The sequence below is a fragment of the Leptodactylus fuscus genome, chromosome 11, assembly GCF_031893055.1.
Source record: "Leptodactylus fuscus isolate aLepFus1 chromosome 11, aLepFus1.hap2, whole genome shotgun sequence".
Taxonomy (NCBI): domain Eukaryota; kingdom Metazoa; phylum Chordata; class Amphibia; order Anura; family Leptodactylidae; genus Leptodactylus; species Leptodactylus fuscus.
Window position 1 is genome coordinate 67174197 of NC_134275.1, and position 24622 is coordinate 67198818.

A 24622-nucleotide genomic window follows, 5' to 3' on the forward strand; every position below is an offset into this window, starting at 1 on the left:
AACGCTGGTTCTGCATCGAATTCTAACTTCAAACAGCTAGTAGTACTCGATCAAGTACGAGTATTTCGAATACCGTAGTATTCGATCGAATACCTACTCAATCGAATACTACTCGCTCATCTCTAGCTATAAGCGATAAGTTCTATGGGTTTTCTTAGTTCTACTTAAGTTCTGAATATTCTCTATTATTGTACCGGACTCTATTCCTGCTAAGAATCTGAGTAATCGGCTTCCCTACAGCAGTAAGGTAAGATTGCTTGCAGCTGCTGGTACATCCTGGACGATGGCCCAGATCTAGATGTGGAATGATTCCATATAATGATAGAAATATGCAGCGTCCTTGACACATGTAACAAATATGCTGGCAGCTTCCATTATCTTGCTTGGTTTCACCACTTATGAGAGTATGAAATACAAATTAAAGTATAAGGAATTCTTACATTGGTATTTTCTTTTGGTTAACTTAGTATTTCTTAACATTACTTCTTTTTGATTCTCTTTCTTTTTCTATTTCTTCTCCCTCTCCTCCTCCTGTCCATTCTATTCTTCTTTTTCCTTTCGACCACTCCGTCACGTCTGTATCTTTCTCCATTATCTGACCTCTTGTGATATATTGACCCTTGGGTGTCGTGTTATTTTTTGTTATGTTACAATTAGTGACATCTCCGTGTATCCTTCTTGTGTACGATGGGATCTCCCGACTTTGGGTTTATAGTAGTTAGATGGCCATTACTTGCAGGTCATCAATGGCCCTGGATGGATAACACCTCTGTAAATGAAACCATGTCCTGAAGTCATTCAAAAAGTTTCTCCAGTTTCAGACAAATATCGTTAGACAAATGTTATTGTTTGTATAATGAAATGCGGTATAATTTTCCAATATACTTTTTGTATCAATTCCTCATGATTCTCTAGATCTCTGCTTGTTGTCATTCCATCTTCTTAACGCCAGGGGACAAAAATCAGTCCACGGTCATGTGATATGCAGTCCACGGTCATGTGATATGCAGTCCACAGTCATGTGATGTACAAACAGGTTCACTAACCCCATAGACCATAATGGGGTCCATGTGGTTTCCACATGAAAAATGTGGAGAGATAAGTGTTGCTTGCATAGTTCATGTGGAGAGGGGAACAGAATTGCCCGAACGCAGATGTGAATCGGGCCTAACTGCCTTAAGCTAGCCATATATATCTAGATCTCTCAATACACATGCATGCTCAACTCACCAAGCGTTCATGTGCTCTGAATCAAAGGAGGGGGAAAAGCAGGGAAGGGGGAAAACCTACCTTACACCACTTTTATGAATTGTTTGAACACTTTTTGCACCTTGTCCAACAAGGGCACTTGGCTCTACAGAAAGATGTTTTGACTTAGTGCATGGTTTAAGATACACCATCATATACCAAAAATGTATCAAATTTTTAGCAGATGAGTTGGGCAGCACATAGAGGTTAAGTACTAAGTGGGTTGACGTGGGGATGATGCACCGTTTGATTCAAGCAACTTTCCGTATACAGTTGCAGCGAAGAATGACTTGGAGCTGTTGCAGCGTGATAACTCACAAAAATGCCATTGAAAAGCCAATGAAAAAAAGTAAAGTTAAATTTTGCTGCAGCTGTTTGGAATAACAAAAAGTACAAAAAAAATGTGATAAAAAACGGAAGTATAGGCTAGATATCACAATCTGACATAGTCAGTCACTTAGTCACTTTCAGATTCCAGACTGTCTGAAATTGTTACCACGAACAGGAGAAATATTTTACCAACAGGGATTTGATTCCTTGGTCTATTGCAAAGAAAAGAGTAAAATATTGCAGAAATACAGTACTGTGCAAAAGTTTTAGACTGGAAAAATGCTGCAAAGTAACAATGCTTAGAAAATAGAAGTGTTCATAGTTTATGAACAAATGACGTTAATGAACAAAAGAGAAATCTAAATCCCATCAATATTTGGTGCGACCTTTGCCCTTTGGAGGAGGAGTCCTGAAAGTGATAATCCGGCCACTGCAGAGCCCTGATCTCAACATCATCCAGTCTGTCTGGGATGACATGAAGAGACAGAACGATTGGAGCAAGCCGACATCCACAGAAGATGGCAGGAACAACCTCCTTGCCGAGTTCCTTCAAAAACAATGCATAAGTGTACCTAGAAGACTTGATGGAAGACAAAGGGCAAAGGTCACACCAAATATTGATGTGATTTAGTTTTCTCCTTTGTTCATTCACATAATTTTATTAATTGACAAAAGTAAACTATTAACACTTCTGTTGTTGACAGCATTCTTACTTTGCAGCATTTTTGCATGCCTGCCTAAAACTTTTGCATCGTGCTGTGTATATTTTCTCCTTTTCATTTTTTTTTAGGGAACTTACTGTTTGGCTTTAGTTAACACCTGCGATCTCTGCATGTGATACATCGATCACCTGTGTCTTTCGCCACCAGATAAAATTCTATAACCTACTTTAAAGTGTAATAGCAGCCTGCAAACTGTATGAACATTGTATCAAAATTACAGTAAGGGAGCCTTCACACGGAGTAACGTGCCGCGTGATGTGGCACGTATACGGCGTGTGAGAGTTTGTGCGCCATATACGCTCCCATTGATTTCAATGGGATTTAGGCTCGTATACGCCGCAAAATCACGGCCGCAAAATAATGCGGTGTATACGATCCTAACTAATCAATGGGAGAGTATACGGCGCACAAACTCTCACACGCCGTATACGTGCCACATCACGCGGCACGTTACCCCGTGTAAAGGCTCCCTAAAATCCATGTAAAAATGTTACCGCCATCAGCAAATACGTGCGAACGATTTTGTAAAAGTGTTAAAAAGAGGAGGGGGTAATATTGTAACCCTTTATTTGCTTCCTGAATTCCGAAAATGAAATAATTAATTTCCAGATAATTGAGGTCTTTTATTTCTGGCCTCACTTCTGAAAAGTAGAGCAGCTATTAAATACACAGGCCTAATATTTCTCAAAGAAATTATGTCCTTAATTTAAGGTTCCCCTCGGAGATTTTCTTGCGATTGTGCTATTTTTTTTTTTTTTTTTTTGTACAAAGAGAATCGTCTAAAAATAAACATCTCCCCTCCCTATTTAGTGTCAATGATCTGAAATAATGTGCGGATCTTCTCACTTCTTCACCGGTCTATAGAGCGGATAGCTCCGAATCTAAAAGGGTTATTTGATTTTAAAGGGCATTTTACAGATACCGGGAGAGCAGAACAGATTGTCCTTAGAAGAAGACTGCTGCTCTTTCCCTTCTGTCACTGCCAATGCTTTGTAGTCCTTTGCCCGTATCTGCCTTTGACTCATCCGCTCATGAAAATACCAAGGCAACGTATAAAGATCTCTCTCCAGCTGTGGATACCGGTCTTGGTATTACGGATAGTGATAGCGGAGAAATGGACATCAGAGGTCGGCCTCCGATTGTTCTTCCTGGCAAGTAAAGGGTGTTTGTGTTTACAATACCATTGCAACAATTAGTTAACTCGGGTTCTAGTTCGGAACCAAGAACGCGTCTGTGTGTGCATGTGAAACTTTGGTACTGGCATGTATGGGGTTAATTTATATCGCTTTAGGATACTTTTCATGTGCCGTTTTGATGCAATTTTTGAAGTCGATGCCAGAAATTGGAACGCAAGGAAAGAGGAAGGGTTTAGGAACAATTCTTACTTCTCTTATTTTCAATCCTTTTCTAGTTTTGGCTTCGCGAGATGCAAATTGTTTGTTGTGCTAGATTGATAGAAATGAAAAATAGAAAAAAAAAAAGTTTCATTGTAACGTGAAAGCCAAGCTGTGAAATAATGTGATGGTGGCGAGGTTATACTAACTTCATTCAGCGTGACTATGGGAATTGCTCAGGAGTGTTCCGTATAGTGACAGGCAGTGGTGCAGCCGTTATACCGAGGACCCTACATGATGCTGGGGATAGCGAGATTTGTGGTATTGCTACAAGTATCGGAACAAATATCCCATTTTATTTGTATGTTCACCATTTGTTTGCTACATATTTGTCGGGATGTGGTTGTCCTATTGGGACCCTCCCGAAGACTAGGGGAAGGAGCTGAGTAGCCTTTAGCTTCCCTGCTAGCCAGCCCACCTCAGCCAATCAGAGGAGCTTCAGTTACAGGAAGGATAAAGAAAGCAGACACTGGAACCAATCAGGAAGCAGTGGGTGTGTCTTAGACTACTCCAGACTCCCTGTACACACTGTAGCTAAACTATAGTCACAAGTCACAGCTCTGAAGATGCCAAACACATCCAAGCAGCTAAATGTTAGTAAAATAAACAACAAGTACTGTAAGCATCTTCTATACTATTCTATTCTATTCTATTCTATGCTATACTAACTTAGATATCATTTCTAATCTCATACTGGCCGTATTACAGTATAAAAAATCTAAAATTAAACAGGAAAGAAATTAGTTTACGGTCAGGTCATAGATAGGTAGTCATGTATCTATCTATCTATCTATCTATCTATCTATCTATCTATCTATCTATCCATCTCTATCTATCTATCTATCTATCTATCTATCTCCTATCTATCTATCTATCTATCTATCTATCTATCTATCTATCTATCTCCTATCTATCTATCTATCTATCTATCTCCTATCTATCTATCTCTCTATCTATCTATCTATCTATCTATCTATCCATCTCTATCTATCTATCTATCTATCTATCTATCTATCTATCTATCTATCTATCATCTATCTATCTATCTATCTATCTATCTCCTATCTATCTCTCTATCTATCTATCTATCTATCTATCTATCTCCTATCTATCTATCTATCTATCTATCTATCTCCTATCTATCTCTCTATCTATCTCTCTATCTATCTATTATCTATCTATCTATCTATCTATATATCTATCTATCTCCTATCTATCTATCTATCTATCTATCTATCTATCTATCTATCTATCTCCTATCTATCTATCTATCTATCTATCTATCTATCTATCTATCTCCTATCTATCTATCTATCTATCTATCTATCTATCTATCTCCTATCTATCTATCTCCTATCTATCTATCTATCTATCTATTTCCTATCTATCTATCTATCTATCTATCTATCTACAAAAAAACAGCTATTCTAATTAATTGCATTCAGGAAGACAAAAATAAATTTCAGCACTCATTGCCCCATGCAAAGGTCTCATCCATGGTCCAGATGCAAGGTGTACAACCTATGGCCATGACATACATCTACTGTATCCATTGACTTATGAAACACCCAATAGGATCAGTCAGAAGAAGGCCTGTGCTTTCTCTATTGCACTATAAGAAGCTGACTTACATCTATTTTATTGTGCGTATATTTCTTTCCGTGCCATCATTATCCTCATTTGTGGAAAATGCTTATTGCAACGTCTACTTGTATTTTCAGATCCAAGGAAATATTCACCCTCATGCTATTATCATTCTTCCCAACACAAACGGCATGGAGCTACTGCTGAGTTATGAAGATGAAGGTGTTTACATTGATACATATGGACACTTCACAAAAGAAACCGTTTTACAGTGGGGTGAAATGCCGGCGTCTGTTGGTGAGTAGAAGAAATTTGCATAAAGTCTATTTTTCTATTTTGTCTCTGTGTATGTGCTATGATAACAGAGATTACAAGGATAGTGAAGTTCTGCTCGATTCCACCATGGTGTGCATCTTGACTATCATATTGCAGCTTTTGTGACTTTGTATGAATATCGCATTGTGTATTGTAAAAAGGGAATCTCTTGCTATACATTAATTGCTCAAAAAGTAGACTTGTTTCCAGATCTGTGATTTCTAATACTGCACAAGTTCTGAATAGCTATAGGATTTTTAAAGGGATTCTATCATTAGAATCCCTTTTTTAACTAATACCATGTAGGAATAGCCTTAAGAAAGGCTATTCTTCTCCTTCCTTTAGAATTCTTCTCTGAGCCGCCCTTCCGTAGATCCCATTTTTTCTCTCGATATGCTAATGAGTCTCCAGACACCACAGGGGCATTCCCCCATGCTCGAACAGGCCCCTGTGCAGCTTGAAAACTCTCCAGCGCCGCCGCCATCTTCTACAGCTGCACCTATCCGCCGCGTCCTCTGCGTTGTCTTCTTCCGGCAATCCTGTCTTCGGGATGTAAATCCAGAACATGCATCGTCGACTCTGCCATCAGGCTTTGGGCAGAGCTGAATTCACATGATTATTCAGCCATTTTACTGTGGCCGCTTACATGAACAGTATGCTCGGACACAGTAAAATGGTTGAACAGTAGGGTTGAGCGATCGGGATTGGAAAAGATCGGATTTCGATCGGCGATCGAGTAAATTTCACGATCGCGATCGGAATTCCGATCCCGATCTTTTCCAGCAGGATCGACATCGGAGTTATCTGAAGATTGGCTCAACCCTAAAAGTGATTTTTCCCATAGAAAAGCATTGATTAGGGTTGAATATCGGGATTGGAAAAGATCGGATTCTGATCGGCGATCGAGCAAATTTCACGATCGCGATCAGGATCGAGATTGGCTGGAAAATGATTGGAAATCGGATTTTAAAATCAATCTTCAAATCTCAAGATCGGCTCAACCCTATTGAACAGACATGCGCAGTAGACTCTGCCTGAAGCCCAATGATAGAGCTGACTACGCATGCGCAGGATTTACATCCCAAAGACAGGATAGCCGGAAGAAGACAACGCAGAGGACGCGGCGGAGAGGCTCAGCTGTAGAAGATGTAGGTGTGCTGTAGAGTTTTACAGCAGCACAGGGGACACCCTGAGTTCTGTTTGAGCATGGGGGAGCGCCCCTGTGCTGTGTGAAGTAATAAAGTATAATAATTTACCCAAGGCCGGCATTTTAGTTTGCCTGAGAAGAATTCCAAATTGTTCGGTTTCGTTAACAGCCGAACAATTTGGAATATCCAGGTAGAATCCAGTTTGTTGCAAACCAATGTTCCATCTCTAGTGTGGATATTGCAAAAAAAGGGTGTGTGGCTTAAATGCAGCTCAATACACCTAAATAGTAGAGATGAGCGAGTACTGTTCGGATCAGCCGATCCGAACAGCACGCTCCATAGAAATGAATGGATGCACCTGGTACTTCCGCTTTGACGGCGGCCGGCCGCTTAACCCTCCGCGTGTCGGCTACGTCCATTCATTTCTATGTGAGCGTGCTGTTCGGATCGGCTGATCCGAACAATACTCGCTCATCTCTACTAAATAGAGTAAGCCAACTAAATGGTGGTATAACCGTAGACTGGACAGTCTAAAGATAAGCCAGACTCATCATCCAGCATCACCCGCATTGATAAATCTGATATATTTTCAGGCTTGCTAACTATTAGTAAATCTGGGCCAGAGGGTGCAAAATAAATTTTTGATATAGGTTATCAAACTTTTAATTCCGTGTCCTTTAATTCCTCCAGACAAAGCTATCAGCACATCCAAGCACGAGCAAAGGGTTCAATTATAAATTGGCTATGATGTCATGTGATGTCGAGCAGTAGGAGACTCTTGGCTTTAATTAGTTTTCGCAGGCCATGATACGACCTTCAGAACTTTGGTTAAGAGAGGGCAGCAAATGAATTGTGATACATGACACATGGAAATAGGAAAGCTATGACCGTCATTAGGATTTCATCTACACACAAGTTGGCCCTTTTAATTAAACAATGCTCATTACTTTAACAACTGTGTTCCGTAATTGATCGTATCAAAGGCATATTTAATTTTTACTCCAAAGTGAATCTATTAATATTATATGTAGCTAACTCTACAGCGTAAGACAAATTATAACCCATTGGAGTCCACTTTTCAGTAATTTGGTTATGTCTAAACTTTGGAGAAATGAATCCCTCTATAGTTAATTGTACGAGACAGCATTAGAGACTTAGGACGGGGCCTGCGCTGCAAAGACGAAAAACCGCTGCGTTTTACAGTACCTACAAAGTGGATGGGATTCAGGTAAATTCCATTCACACGTTACAGAAAAAACGCTGCAACGGAAATGCTGAGATTCCAAAAACACCGCATGTCCTATCACAGCATGTCAATTATACCTACGGATGTGCTGGCATTTTTCGTATAGTTATAATAGAGGCAGAAAATCCGCAGAGGAAGACTTTGTGGGAAAAAGACTGCGGAAGAAACCGCGATTCGCTGCGTGGCGCCTTAGCCTTAAAGTGGGCCTGTCATCTCATCCTCATCTGTCCTGTGAAATAATAAGTCTTTATAACTTAAAAGGGTTGTCCACAAATTTTGGAAACCCTAGAGGAAGCCAGGGAAGGGGAAACCTAAAAAAAAATGATACTCACCTGTCCCCAGTGCTCTGTTGATTACCATTGCTATCCGGTCCAGCATGTGCCAGTGCCTGTGCCAGCGGAAGTCCTGCACCTCACATGACCCCAGGTGCACCTGTTTTCACGGATCCCCATACATTTGAGTGCATGGAGGGGTCTGTGAAAATTTTATTTTTCCATGCAAAAACGGACATAAAACCGCCATTCATCATTGTTGTGTGAATATAGTTTTAGGTCAAGGCACCACATTGCAGTCACTTTGTTGACATAGGCTAAGCCGCCACATTGCAGTCGCTTTGATGACATAGGCTAAGGCACCACATTGCCGTTGCTTTGTTGACATAGGCTAAGGCGCCATATTGCAGTCACTTTGTTGACATAGGCTAAGGCACGTGGGGCTGCAGCCTAACAAACATTAGATCTGTCAAAAATGTCTGTCATCTGCAAGAGGCCTAAGTCTATATTCAGATGACTGAATTTAATGCTGCCCATGAATCACTATGTCAGTGAATGGGGGCTATTCACATAACTGTTATTTTGATGGTCTGTTTTCAAGGACTGTCAAAATATAGGTCATGTCCTTTGTTTGTCTGTTTTCACGGATCCCTCCATTCATTGATCTGTGAAAACAGGTTCCCCTTGGGTGCAAGGCGGCAGTGATAAATGGATGTTTTTAACGGCCGTTTGCACCTCAGTCTTCTAAATGTAGTCGAAGATCTGAGTTAAATTGCCAATCTTTATTAATATGAGAAAAATGTACTAAGAAGTGTCCAATAACTTTGCAGCACCTTTAGCTGTACATGCACCATAAAATACAATCTGCACTATCATATATGGCAATTGAAGCCATACATTGTCGTATATCCTCCAGGTTGTGGGTTGCCCCGCCACTCCCTGTGAAAACTGGTGCAAAGCCCTTAATGGGACCCCAATATGGAGCTGTAGTCACTCTGTGTATATTGTATGGTATTGTATTCTTATGACAATGACTATCCCTAAATCCTATGGAATATACCAATGTCTTGGATTCATACAGAATCTGACATAAAAAGCAAGTATTATAGAAACAAGATAAAGTAAGGCACGATGGAGGTCTATAAATGTTCCCTTGTGCCTCTGTGCAACCTAGAGGTTGTTCAGACTTATAATAGGCACCACAGGCCTTATGTCATACGCCGATATGTCCGGTGCTACCAGTGCTGGCAGTAATCTTAACATCTATTGCAGGTTTTCTATGAGCAGAAGTGAGAACATTTGTCTATGTGGCCAATGTAAACAAGAATGATCCGCACTAAAAGCTTCTTTGAAGGCGGCAAGACGCTGTTTATCCTGTCAATATTTGACTTTTCCCTTAGAGATGATGCCTAATGTTAATCAATAGCTTAATCGCTTTCAACCTTCTGGCCGCCGTTAGCAGCCATTTTTCCGCTATCCGTCAGGAGGGCAGGCGTGCTTTTACTATCTCGTCAGCTGGAGGAGTATATACACAGACATGTTTTATCAGCGTTTACAGTCAGCTGTAATCTCCTACGGACGATGAGACTCTTTCATTTTGCTCGATCAATTTGTAAGAATACATTAGCGGATTAGCAGGACAGGTTTTGGATTTTGATGTTCTTTTATATGGCAGGGCAGTCTATCTATACAAATCCCACTGTGCTTTAGTCAATGATCACAAGATAAATATTGTGCGCTGGTTATGGAAGTATCGTGTATACCTGATAACACCTACAACTCTGAGGTTATGGTTTTTTTCTCATTGATAATATTTGCAAAAAAAAGGATTGTATATATATATATATATATATATATATATATATATATATATATATATACTGTATTGTACTGGATTGCTGTATATATACTTTTTGTGCATACAGTACCTAGTTTGTGACAAATCCTGAACAAAGGTCTTTTCTCTCCACTGATTTTGGTAAGAAAATTTACACCTGGCCCACATCATTATAGTCAATAGGGTCCACTATTATCCGCATGTATCCGCTGTTTTAGCGGCCGACTCTACATTGCTCAAGTCCCTTGGTGGAGCCAAACAATGGAAAGCCCAGCGCAGACTTGAATCTAGCCTTACCCTTCGTTCACATCTGCGTTGGTATTCCATTCGGGGGAGTCCGCATGGGGACCCCCCAAATGGAATACTGAACGCAACTGCAAGCGGTGTGTAGTGAAAGCACACGGACCCCATAGACTATAATGGGGTCCATGTGTTTGCCGCGCGCTGCCCACACGAGTCATGGGCATTGTGAACTACTTTCCTGTCCGCATGATCCCTGTGGAGATTTTGCGGCAAACACACAGACCTTATTATAGTCTATGGGGTCCGTGTGCTTTTACTGGCACACCACTTGCGGTTGGGCTCGGTATTCCGTTCAGGGAGGGTCCTCATGTGGATTCCCCCGGACAGAATACAAATTCAGATGTGAATGAGGCCTTAGTCTGATCCTATACTTAGTACTTCTCAATGTTCTCTTTTGATATTTTTAGTTCAATTCCTACTCAGATCAGGGATATATCGGAACGGAACCAAACATCGGTACACACTCAGATTACAGACTCAAACTTTAGAGTTTTTGCTCCCCGTCATACAGGCTTTTTACATACACATTAAAGGGGCAGGCACTGAATAGGCATTTGGGCAGGCATTACAGTTGGCATAATTTCGGCAGGTAAATGATGATAGATCTCATAGCCTTGCCCTTACCACATCCCCTTCCAGAAAAGTGGCAAAGGCGTTGTAAATTTCATCCTATTGTATATAGTGTATGAGGTTTATCTAACATTGCAAGTATATAACTAATGTAAATTATGACCCAGGACATCATTTATGAGAATTATTTTCTAGTATTACTGCTAACGTGACCTTTCTAGGTAAGAGTCAGGATGAGGTCAAGTTTACAAAGAAATTAATTAGGCATGGACATTCACGTGTAAACATAGACTCTATAAATAATCCCCACATCAACCCTATGAGAGGATATTCCGTGATCCGGTCTGAACATGGCATCAGGTGCAGGTCTGTGGATGTCACACTGAGTTCCTAAGCCTCATTACACTCAGCTGCTCTATACTTTTGGCCGCAACCTTCAATGTATTATAAAGCGTGTGCAGATCCTTATACGTGACCCTGCAGCCCTAGTGCATGTCATACTGTCACGTGAGCCATAGGTACAAGCCTGCAGGAGAGGCTTCAATCTTTAGCCCCGAGGGGAACCCACATCAAGACCATAGAAGTGAGCATCAGCAGACACAAGCCTGCAGGAGAGGCTTAAATCTGTAGTCTCAGGGTGTAACAAGAAAAGGTATAACAGCAGGTCCGAGGAAGAGGGGAGACATACAAGCACGAGGACATTAAAGATATGGTAGGGGATGAGACAGAAGGGTGGAGTAGAGGAAAGAACATGGCAGCCAGAGAGGGGATACAATCCAGAGGGGAATCATGGATGGAGTGCAGGATTCATGTGAAGAAACTGGAGAATTCTGCAGACTTCTGAAATAACACCCATGGGTGCCAAAGAGCTTAGGAAGGAATTGGCAGAGTCCTCTGCCACCAGGGTCTCCATTGTCCATGTGTGGAGAAGTTCCTAGAGCAACTCCATAAGTGTGGGAATTGCATTGTTGGTGTTTTAGTGTGTGGAAGGTGATCAAGAACTTCAAGTAGTTTGCAAAATCTCCACTATAAGGTAGCAAACACCTGCAGAGGAATATTGCACATGCTACTCAACAAAACCTAGCTGTGCCACTTCTACATTGCAATTGTAATATGACTTTTACCTTTAGTGGTTAACATCCTGCTGAGATTTCCTGCTGTGAGAGAGGCAGAGGTAGCTGCATAATTCAGTATTTTTGCACAAAGTTGTTCACAGGTAGGTAACAAAAGGAGTTAAATGCAAGAGAACTACCTAATGAATTCCCTATATATCATATTGTGTTTTATTTACTAGGGAAATCTATTTTGTTTCTAAGAAATCTATGTTTAGGGAACTAGGGAGAGATAGCAGCCTGGTCTTTAGAATTCACCAGATGTATACATTTATCCCTTTCCAGCATATCTTCAGTCCAATCAAATTATGGGCTGGGGCGAGAAGGCAATCGAACTGCGCTCTGGAGAAACGGGAACTCTAGAAGGAGTATTCATGCACAAGAAGGCACAAAAGTTAAAATTTCTGTGCGAGAGAAATGACAAGGTAAATCATATCTAAGAATCAGCTATCAGCTATTTATGTGCTAAATAAAGGAAATATATGGCATTTTGCGCACTCACTGCTGGGTTGTTAGTTGGATTTATTTAGTACATTTTCTAGGAAGAATTATACGGTGTTGGAGATAATTATATCAGGTGAAAAAAAAATAAGATGAAAATATTCAGAGTTTTAGAAAACGGATAGCTTCATTGCTGTATCCACTGATCTCACAACTAAATCACCTGTTAGAAAACATCTTTTTTCTGTTCATTCTGTTCAGATAGTCTGTGATTATTGGGGAAGTTGGATTATAATCTGTAGGTGACATTAAAGGAGTTGTCCACATGATTGATAATGATTAGAGATGAGTGAACACTGTTCGGATCAGCCGTTCTGAACAGCACGCTCCCATAGAAATGAATGGAAGCACCTGGCACGGCGACCGGCCACCGGCAAATTGTACGTGCCAGGTGCTTCCATTCATTTCTATGGGAGCGTGCTGTTCGGAACGGCTGATCCGAACAGTGTTCGCTCATCTCTAATAATGATGACTTTTCCTTGGTGAATAGGACCAACATCCAAATGACCACTACCCAATGAACAGATCTGTGTTTCCGGGTTTTTCCCCAATGTAGGTCTGGCCTCGGAGGGGAGTGTTGGGTTCCCCCTGATCTGATATTGATGAGCTTATCTTTAGGATAGGTCATTATCAAAATCAAAAAGTTGGACAATCCCTTTAAAGAAGTCTGCCGGCAGTTTTGACCATGCCATGTGGGCGCCATGTAGAGGTGTTGCATTGAGATGCTCCACAACCCTTCTCTTCTACTCTAGCAGTGGTCTCCTCATTGGATACTACAGTTGTCAAGTCGAACAGAGGGAAGGGGATGTGGATCAGCTCAATGGACAGAGGACATTGCATGTCATAGTTGATCTATTTATCCCTTAGATTCCACTGTCCAAAGTATTTTGACATCTTTTACAAAGTGGAGAGGTCCCTAAAACTGTAAAAAAAATACATTGCCACAATCATATGGACCAGTATAATAAAATGAATATTTAATTTATACCATGTCGTGAGTCATATAAAAAACCTAAAAAAGTATATATTTTTTTCTGTCTATACCATAAAAATATTAAGAAATACATTTTATATACAAAGTATAAATCCTCAGATAGCTATATTAAAAAATGCTGCACTCTAAAGATCTCAAATAGGCTAACTCTTAAAGGGGTTGTCCGTAATTTTTTTTCTATATGGCCCATCTTTAGGATAGGCAATACATATCTGATCAGTGGAGGGTCAGCAAGCGGCCCCTGACCGATCAGCTGTGTAGGTTCACTTCTGAAACCGATACTACACATTGCACATGGCTCCGTGCTCTGTGTAGTGTTCTGGAGCTGGTACTGCAGTTCAGCTTCAATTGAAGGACCTACCACTGTTCTATCACAAGGTAGGTTGGGGCCCCTTTACAATTTTGCATTGGGGTCCATATACAGCCTACAGTACATTCAAAACTAGCTATAAAATCCTTGGATTTAGCTTCCCCTATTTTTGGAAACAAAATCATACCGTACTCAATCACTACTGTATGACAATTGGAAGCAGATAACGTGGACATCTTTTGTTAGAAATCTGAAGCTTCGACCTCTACACAAAAGAACTAAAATTAATGCAAAGATAATGAAGGTTTACACAATGGCGGGTTCTACAAACAGAATAAACAACGCGGCTCTATTATATCCTAAAATACCAACGTGAAATAAAACCATAAATTGTTCCGATCACGTATAGAACAGTAAAATGTGTATTAAAGAGCACGCTGATGCCGCCATGAATAATCCTCCCGGCTCTATATTTTAGGAATTAGGATTTGATTGCCTATAATTGGAGTTCGGATGATTTGCTTGTCATTTTCTTCACGCCTTGGAAATCACAAACCGGATTTGGCTAATAAATCAGATAAGCGAATGTCCCTGTCACCGTATGAACTCTGCTGTCATCTGATGATTCTTCCACGTAATGGCCTTAGAGAAGTACAGCATGTGACAGGGACATATCTAATAAACTGGACAGGGGTTGGACATTAATGGCAGCGGTCTGACCGACCCTGGGTTATTTTCTTTATTGCTGTGAACTATTTATGAAAATCTATTTCTTGAGGGGAAAGCTGTCAGAGACCACTCTTCTCAAATCACCATCTCCATCCACATAGGCTATTTATAGCACTTTAGCTTTTACTGAATTTTAACCGGAGAAGCGACTCTACAAAAGTCATATATAAAAGTCTGCTCTCTAGAAGTTTAATAGATAGATAACTGGGCAATGCACGGATGGAAGAAAAATGGATATGATGGAAGTATACCAAGTCCTTTACACTTTGTGACAAATTATAATCATAATGGTGCAAGCTCTTGGCCCCATCCAGTTTATTTGCAGGACCATTGAGCAATTGCACCAGAAAAATAATGGAATGGGTGCAAAGCCAAAAGTCAACGGCACATTGAGCAAAATAGTACAGTAAAAAATGGTCGGCGTTCAACTACGATGTGAAAAAGTGGACTATAGTAGCCCAAAGTGCAACAAGATTGATGCCCTTTGATCTGATAAAGTCAACTTCTTTTTGTTACATAGACATATGGAGAGAGAGAATAGATGGATAGGTAGATGGATGGATAGATCATAGATAGATACTCGTAAGGTCATTTACTATGATATAATGTAGATGTCTTTAACCCCTTCCCGACATGCGCCGTAATAGTACGGCACATGTCGGGTCTGTAACTATGGCGACCGCCCGGGAGCCGGGCGGCTGCCATAGCCGCGGGGTGTCTACTGCTTTAAGCAGTAGACAACCGGCTCTAATGCCTCCGATTGGTCCCCGGACCGATCGGAGGCATTAACCCCTCTGGCGCCGCGGTCAAAGGCGCCGGAGGCGCCATTTTCCCGGCGGCACATGGGCGCCGCCATTTTGGCAGGGATCGCCGGCTCCTGGAGCATGCTCCAGGGCTGACGTCCCGTTGCCATGACAGCCGGGAGCCTTGTACAGGCTCCCAGGCTTGTCTGCAAAGCCTCTCTTTTGCAGGCTGGTCTATGCAGCCTGCAAAAGAAAGGATGCTTTTTTGCAATGCATTAGCATTGTAATGCATTGCATTAGTGATCAGACCCCCTGGGGTTCAACACCCCTAGGGGGTCTAATAAATGCAAAAAAAATAAAAATAAAAAAAGTTAAAAAAATATAAAAAAATATAAAAAAAGAATTAAAAGTTCAAATCACCCCCCTTTCCCTAGAACACATATAAAAGTAGTTAAAAACTGTGAAACATATACATGTTAGGTATCCCCGCGTCCGAAATCGCCCGCTCTACAAATCTATAAAAATATTTTTCCTGTTCGGTAAACGCCGTAGCGGTAAAAATAGTCGAAAGTGCCAAACTGCCGTTTTTTTCACTGTTTTGATTCTGATAAAAATTTGAATAAAAAGTGATCAAAGCAGTAACATTTCCCGAAAATGGTAGAACTAAAAAGTACACTCGGCCCCGCAAAAAAAGATGCCCTATGCATCCCCGTACACTTACGTATAAAAAAGTTACGGCCATCGGAATATGGCGACTTTTAGAAAAAAAAATTTTTAACACAGTTTTGGAAATTTTTTTAGGGGTCAAAATGTAAATAAAACCATATAAATTTGGTATCCCTGGAACCGTACCGAAACACAAATTACAGTGGACATGTCATTTTGGCTGCGCAGTGAACGCTGTAAAACCAAAGCCCGTAAGAAAGTCGCAGAAATGCATTTTTTCTTCAAATCCACACCATTCTGAATTTTTTTCCTGCTTCCCAGTACATTATATGGAATAATTAATGGTAGCATCATGAAGAAAAATTTATCCCGCAAAAATTAAGACCTCATATGGCTCTGGGAGCGGAGAAATAAAAAAGTTATGGGGTTTAGAAGGAGGGGAGTCAAAAACGAAAAACGAAAATCAAAAAATGCCATCGGCGGGAAGGGGTTAAAGGTCCATCTAGCCTACAAAAGCCACAACCAAAAATTTGATCTAGAATAGTAATGGCGTCCATATTGGCCTGCTAGCTCGACCATATGGCCCTCAAATGTATATAAACAAAATCTTTAAGGGATCCTATCATTAAAACTCAATTGTTTCTGCCTACCACGTAGGAATAGCATTATGAAAGTCTATTCTTCTCCTACCTTTAGATGTCTTCTCCGCGCTGCCGTTCAGTATATATTCCGGTTTTCGTTGGTATGCAAATTAGTTCTCTCAGAGCACTGGGGGCGGTCCTAAGTGCTCAAACAGCACTGGGGACGTCACCAATGCTGTGAGAGAACTCTCCAGCGCCGCCTTCATCTTCTTCAGGAACGGGTCTTCATTGCGTCTTCTTCCGGCGGTGGCTTCAAACTTTTAGGCCTCGGGCAACTGACGGTGCGTGCCTGCCGGCCACAAGAAAATGGCTACTTACAATACTGTGTAAGCGGCCATCTTCTTGTGGCCGGCGGCCATGCACAGTCGGCTTTGCCCTAGGCCCAAGGCCTAGAAGTTTGATGCCACCGCTGGAAGAAGACGTGAAGAAGACCTGTTCCTGAAGAAGATGGAGGTGGATGCCCCTAGTGCTGTGAAAGAACTCATTTACATACCGACAAAAAACGGATTGTATACCAAACGGTGGCGCAGAGAAGACATCTACAGGTAGGAGAAGAATAGCCTTTCTTAATGCTATTCCAACATGGTAGGCAGAAAAAATAGAGTTTTAATGATAGGATCCCTTTAAATTCTAAAATTCCAGCTGTAATACCAATGTGGATGTCCTTACTATTCCAGTTCAAATACTCGGTTGTAGGTTTTGTACTTATACTGTAGATTAATGTACCACATGATCATGGTGTAGACTTATGTAATGTAGAACGTGTAGACATGTTCAGACTTATGTTCATATTAATATCACAGTATGGTTACTCTATGGTGCAGCTACATGTATGTATTCTAATGTACATGGCATGTTGAGTTCTCATCCTGATAATACATTTTCATGATTTCCTTTTCAGGTATTTTTCGCTTCCATACAATCTGGAGGCAGCAGTCAAATCTACTTCATGACCCTGGGACAAAATGTTCTTTTCAACTGGTAACTGGGGGGTCAAGCATCTTGTAGACTGAAAACTAAAATGGAGACTGTGAGAGAAGCCTCCTACAAGTGTGCACTATAAACCAAAGAAGGCCCGAGGAGCTGCACCTTGGTGGTATTGAGTATGCAATAAGAAGATACGGAGCTTGAGAATGGCTTGTAGCATTAAGTGTATCTTGTGGTTACATGGATGCTGGACACATGGGATTATCATGTTATTGAAGAAAATGGTGAACTGACCACTGGGGTCATAGAGTTAATGTAGCAGATAACATATAGATTGTGTTAAGTTTAGATACATTTATGTCCATACTTGAGGAAACAAGCATTACACACACTATACTGGTACCATATCATGTTAAGTGTCTTATAAATCAGATATGTATAGCAATGTATAATAGTCTGGCATATGGTTTTCCTAATTCTCCAGTATGCCGGATGCTTACCTGTCTAAAGAGGATTGTACTATTGTAGGCTGGAGATTTGATATAGAAAAAGCTTACAGGCCTTTATGTAGGGTAATACCATTACCACCTCCAAAATCACTTCTATACCACTTATAGGCTGTTGTAGGGGCAGCATATAAAATAGTGAATGTACTTTGTTTTTGTGTCCATCTTTAATCTTTCTGCTCAGAAAATCAACTTCTAATGCATAAGCAAATGAGCTATTTGGTGCACCCACCCCTGTCAGAGTGCCTATTTTTACTTGGAGTAACCAGTGCCGTTCCCATAACATAGAAATTAAAGGGGTTGTCCCATCTCAAAGATCCTATCTATACTGGTAGGTTATGTAAATTGAAGACTTTTCCTAAATATATTGCTTTAGAAATGCTGCTTTGTTTGCCTGCTATGTGAAATTATTCTTCCCATTGTTTAAACAGCATTGCTATAACCATGGACCCGTGAGATAGGACAAGTGACGTCACTTACTCAGTGCTCAGGCTAACTCAGCTAATTGCAGTTTGCTGAGTCTGTTATCGCTCTATGTAAACACACAGATAACACAGAATCCTTCTGTCCTAGCATCTGCATATTATCTAACCTGCATAGGCATTGTGATACCTCAGTGTCCATTCAGCAAGGGGGGGAAATACGGGAAGTGAGAGGAAGAGACTGCAAGCAGACTGCTGAAACACTGAGATGGAAAAACCCCTTTACTACATCCCAAAATGCAGCGATCACAGTGACAAATCAGTCCCTCAGAAGACGACTTGGCCATGACCTCGGTGCACGAATACATAATTTACATACAAATAACTTTTTTTCTTTGCAGCAAGATTACACTTGAACACAAGTCTAAACAGTTTAGAAGAGATTTTGGTGCCAGTAGACCCCTTTTACAGGGCAATTGTAGGTCTCCCCCCCAAAAATATATATATATATATATATATATATATATATATATATATATATATATATATATATAAAGGTCCAAGCCATATATATTACTATATTATTATACTTAATATCAGTGATACAGTATACATTCTTAAAAGGAGTGTACCACCGGATTTGTCCATATGGAGCTATTAGCAGTGCTGTATAAGATAATGTACAGTATATGTATTTTATATTTTATATATACCTTTCCTTGTGCACGGGAGGCTCGGCCTGGCCCAATTTAGTGCAACATTTAGATTATTGCCATAAAGAAGAGGCGCTTTAATTTCTGCACAGAACATGTATCACCCTATACACCACCGGTAATAGCTCGATGATATGGACAAATATGGCGGTTGACTCCCTTTACAGGAACACTAAACCTAAAATCATTGATACTAGTAAAAAGAAAAAAATCTTCTTCAATTTGCCAGTCTGATGTTATACAAACAGTCTTGTAGAAATCCTGCAGAGAACAAGGGGTTAATCTCCTGCTGGCAGATGGCCACGGGGCATTTTGTAGCCTTGGATATGTCTTATTGTACATTGTATCCAATTGTAGACCTAGAGGAGGGTGAAGGCTCCTTCTGCAGCCAGTTGTCTTACAGCTCAAAGGGGGAAGGGTAAAATGTCTGATCTTTTGGGGTACATATAGAATAAATGGCGATATATTTGTCGCTTTTTATTGCAATATAAGATCGAATTATTATTTTTTTCTTATTTAGTTCACTAAGAATGACATATCTGCATGGTGGCTTCAGTTTGTACCCTCTGCCCGATCTCTGGCACAATCGATGACGTATAACGTGGTCTTTCAGGTTGTGCTGAGACGTCCATTGTTTTAATGTTAAAATAACGCAAATGTGAACATGGCCTATGTGGTTCTTCCTTACAAAAGAATTATCACATAGATTTTTCCATATAACTGGCATTGTCCCCACAGGTCGATGTTCCTCTGATAACCCAAAATTGCTCATAGTCCCATAGCTAAGATGTCAGAGACGTTACTGTATTCTTACCAGTCTTTGCTACTTAAAATGTAAGGTGCATCGTAAGACCGTGTGTTCTGGATGACTACCAATCTCTATGATATTGCACTTTTTGTCTCAGAATTTGCCCATGTTCCTCTGACACTGTAATATAAATCTTACTTGAAGGACATGTTATTAAAATGTAGAAAGCCTATACTCTGAAATGTAAAATATTAATGTACAATAGTTTGAGTGACATTTTAGTTAGACAATGAATGCATAAAAAGTTCTGTTACATATGTAGAGAAAGTTACTTAGAATCGGAAAGTGATATCTAATGATGTCTAAAATGATATAAACTGTAACTCAATATAATACTAATAGGGCAAATGGAAAGTGTCACCGGGTTTGGGGCCCTCAACTAGATAGGTGGCCTAAACCACTGCTGCTTGTTTAGGGGCCCCAAACCTGGCGACCATTTCCCATTAAATAACATTTTTTGCTTTTAAGAGTTAGAACTTCTATGTTCCCTTTTTGACTCATTTTGTACTTCCTTTATCTCGCACTGATCCGATATTTAGTTCTTCGCCGTTTTCTCCTCCACTCACAGAGAAAGATAATCTCACAATCGTGCTCAGACCATAATGTGGGTTCAAAGGACAACAATGGTGGGGTTCACGTTACAAAATCTCTGCAGAATTAGAATTCTCAAGGCAGCTTTGGATGTGAAGTGTGAAAATGTCAAAATGTAACGCAAAATCGGTATAAATTAAGTACGGATTTTATCGTTTTATATTAATGTGAAGTCATGTATAGTTATTATATGGAGTTTAAAGTCATTTATATTAATCCGCATCCCATGTTATTCCATGAGGCTCGTCCATCAGACAGATGTTTCGTGCTATACATATCGTTCTTATCCCACATAAGAAAAAAAATACTCCGTGTACAGTGTGAACCAATCCAAACTAAAAACTGTGGAAGGGGGGATTTATTACGACTGGTGTTTCCTCCGTCAGTCTCCTTCCATTCCTCATGGGAGTTTACTGAGCTTGCTTATTTTATAACAACTTGTAGTATTGTCCATGCCAGGTATAAAGCCACATAAAAAAAACATTATTTAATCATAGGACATTTTTGGCTACAGAAGTCCTTCATCAGAAATTTTGTGGTGTCAATAGAAATATGGATGTAAAGATGAGATAGGGTCTAAAAATTAGAAACCCTGGTAGATCCTGGAGTGGAACAAGGACCTACCAGGGTTTTCCATTTTTGGACCCTACCCAAATTTAAAGGGTACCATGGTCTATTTCCTAGGGGTTGGAGGGTCAGAATCATTCTATTTAGTGGACCCAAGTTATCTCAGTCGAATACTGCTCCAATGCAATATCTGTAAAAAGACTACCACCATAATTTATAATACTGATGCCTTCTAATGTAATGGAGGGGCATTTGGGCACCAGAGTCCAGGACTGACTTGCAAACTCTACGCTTGTTTCTCTGGGCCATTTAATAAGCTCAAAAATGATTTACTATGGTGTAGAGTGGTTATGTACAATGAATTGTGACTTAATCCCTAGCGTTCCAGCTCCTCACGTATACACATTATCACTGATTTTACCAGTCAACTGGTTTAGGGTAAGTTCACATGGGTTTTTTTTGGAGCGGAACCTGAGGTGGAAGCCACCTCAGGTTCTGGTCCAAAATACGGGTAGCTGCAACTGGATGTCAGTGCAGTGCATCAGCATCCTGTCATGCACTCCGCTCCGTATTAGGCCCAAATGAATGAGCCTATTCGGAAGGGAGTGTCTTCAGGCAGATGTCGCAAGGCGAATCCGCCTGCAAGAATGAGCATCTCATTCATCAAAAAAGAACTGACCGGCTCCCATCAAAAAAGAACTGACCGGCTCCCATTGATTTCAATTCAATGGGAGCCGTCTTTTTGGTCAGGATTTTGAGGCAGGCCTCAAAATCCTGACCAAAAAACCCCGTGTGAACTTACGCTCAGGCAAACACAGAATTTCGGACATGTGCAGAATTCATTCCCCAGAATACAAAAACATGCTATAAACCTGAGGCCTGAAGGAATATGTCATATGTAGAGATGAGTGAGTACTACTCGAAACGGCCATTTTGAATAGCACGCACCCATAGGAATGAATGGAAGCGGCACGCACACAGATTTTGCTGGCCGCTTAACCCCCTGTATGCCGGCTGCATCCATTCATTCCTATGGGTGCCTGCTATTTGAAACAAAAGTTTCAAATAGTACTTGCTCATCTCTAAGTCATATGTAATGATGTTTGGTCCAAGAATGTGCCCTATAGATAACAATAAGGTGATGTCAACGAATGGAAAACTAGCAATAAGCAATAGTCAATGGGAAACGGTCTATTATACTTCCTAATGTTGGGGGATACTTTTATAACTTGACCAATTGGACAAGTTATAAAATTATAATGAAATGGATGGTTGTGGGACGACTTTATGGATAGTATCATATAATGTGAAATAATGTTATGGTATGTGTATATATGAAAGTCAAGAGGAGAAAGTTTAGTTGAAAGTGAGAGATAACGTTGGTTTAGTAGGTTGAAAATGAAAGTTCTAGAGCATAGGATGAAAGTGTAGGATTATAGAAAGTGATATAGAAGAATGAATTAGAAATGTGACCATTACTGGAGTAGGCAAGACCCTGAAATATAAGGTATTATAAGGTAAGTAAGTTCCCCTATTTAACAACTTGACTTAGAAAAGGTCATGTAAATAGCAATAGGGAACTATGAGTAGCAAAGCATCTAGAGTAGCAGCGTCTAGACTCCTGGAAATGACCCTATAGTACAGTAATCTTGCATATAAGGAATATAGTCCCTTTGATTTTGGGACACTAAATGGTTTTAACCAGGGTATCCCATAGACTTCCACCAGTGCTCCTCCAAAACTTCTAACTATTCCTTCATTATTTTATAATAAGACCCCTTGGACCATTAATCTCCAAGATGAGCTCCACCTTTTATATTACATTGGCTCTATAGACAGCACATGTACTTTATCCAGTTATTAACACCTTATGGCCGGGACCCCAAGTTGCAAAAATGCAGAGTTTTGGCAAGACAATGCAACATTTTACATTGCCTGCAATGTGGATGGAATTCTGGCTAATCCCATCCCCACATTGAAACGCTGCAATTCCAAATATGCAATATCGTATAGGTGTAATAGAGGCAGTCTTTCTGTGAAAAACACTGTAGAAAAAAATTGCGATTTTTTTTTTTTTTGGCTGTGGCTCGCTATGTGGGACCGTAGCCTAAAGGTAAAACTAAACCCAGAAATGAAAGCCGAAAATATATAAGCAATAGAGTTGCCCTGAGTTTGTTGGCTAGCGGCACGTTGAGCATAATCCAGACAAAGTTTTGTTGTAATACTGTACAGAACAAAGATATTCATTAACCCCGGAAACCTCCCCCCCCCCCCCCCTTTAGGAGTCGCTATTAAAATTTCCATAGATAAGAACCAGCCCATTGATGTTACTGTGACTGTGACGCTTGACTTCCCCTGCTGCTGAGGGTGGGAAAACCCCTCGTGGTTGTTTATTCCTCTAGTATCGGTTACTTGGACATGTCCCGGCTTGTTCAGACACCACAACAAGTTATTCTGTACCAGTATCCGGGTTAAGGCAGATGCTTTAACTTTACCCAATTGATTTATTGCTAAAAAGTACATCCTTGCTGCTGTCTATACTGCTGCCTATACTGTTCTTGCTGTTTAGTAGGCAAAAGTAGTCACCAGGCATTTGTTTTACTTATTAATGTAGCAACAACATACTCTGTAGCAATGTACAGAAATTGTCATCGCTCACATTATATCCTGTCCTCACTGAGGCTCACAATCCAAATTCCAGATCAACCTGTCAGTATGTTTATAGAGCAGCGATGGCAAACCTATGGCACGCGTGCCAGAGCGGGCATGCAGAGCTCCCTCTGCTGGCACACGTGCGGTCGCCTTGATCGCTTACTGTACAGGATTCCCCGTTAGTGAGCGATCGCTACCTTCAGCTGGTTGTGCAAATTCACGGTCACTATAAAACGGATCCTGTGCGATGTAAATTGTGAACATTAATTGTTTAAAAGTAGAGATGAGCGAGTAGTATTCGATTGAGTAGGTATTCGATCGAATACTACGGTATTCTAAATACTCGTATTCGATCGAGTACCACTCACTATTTGAATGGAAAAATTTGATGCAGAACCAGTGTTGATTGGTCAAATGCTATACAGTTGGCCAATCAACGCTGGTCTTCTCCTCGCTGCGTCCCCGCGGCGTCTTCCGGCTCTGAATTCACTCTGCTAGGCATCGGGCCTGGGCAGAGCCGACTGCGCATGCCCGCGCTACAAGAAAATGGCCGCTTTGACTGTAAGCTGTGACAGTCGTCTCTGCCCAGGCCCGATGCCTATCAGAGTGAATTCAGAGCCGGATGACGACGCTGGGACGCTGTGCGGAGAAGACTTCTTGGAGAATCTAGCCCGACCCTCACTCGTAGACTTGGTAAGTTCAGTTTGATTGAATGTTGCCTACCCCTGAAACGAGCATTTTCCCCCATAGACTATAATAGGATTCGATATT

At 40.7% G+C, this 24622-nt stretch overlaps 1 protein-coding gene across 1 annotated transcript in view; it reads left to right on the forward strand.

Moving 5' to 3' along the window:
• NRK (Nik related kinase) overlaps positions 1-18111 on the forward strand; it is a 181152-nt gene extending 163041 nt beyond the window's left edge. The window contains exons 30-32 of the mRNA XM_075259060.1: positions 5416-5575; positions 12367-12506; positions 17567-18111. Of these exons, the coding sequence (XP_075115161.1) occupies positions 5416-5575; positions 12367-12506; positions 17567-17650 (384 nt within the window). The 3' untranslated portion in view covers positions 17651-18111. The remainder of the gene's footprint in view (positions 1-5415; positions 5576-12366; positions 12507-17566) is intronic.
• The last annotated feature ends 6511 nt before the right edge of the window (positions 18112-24622 follow it).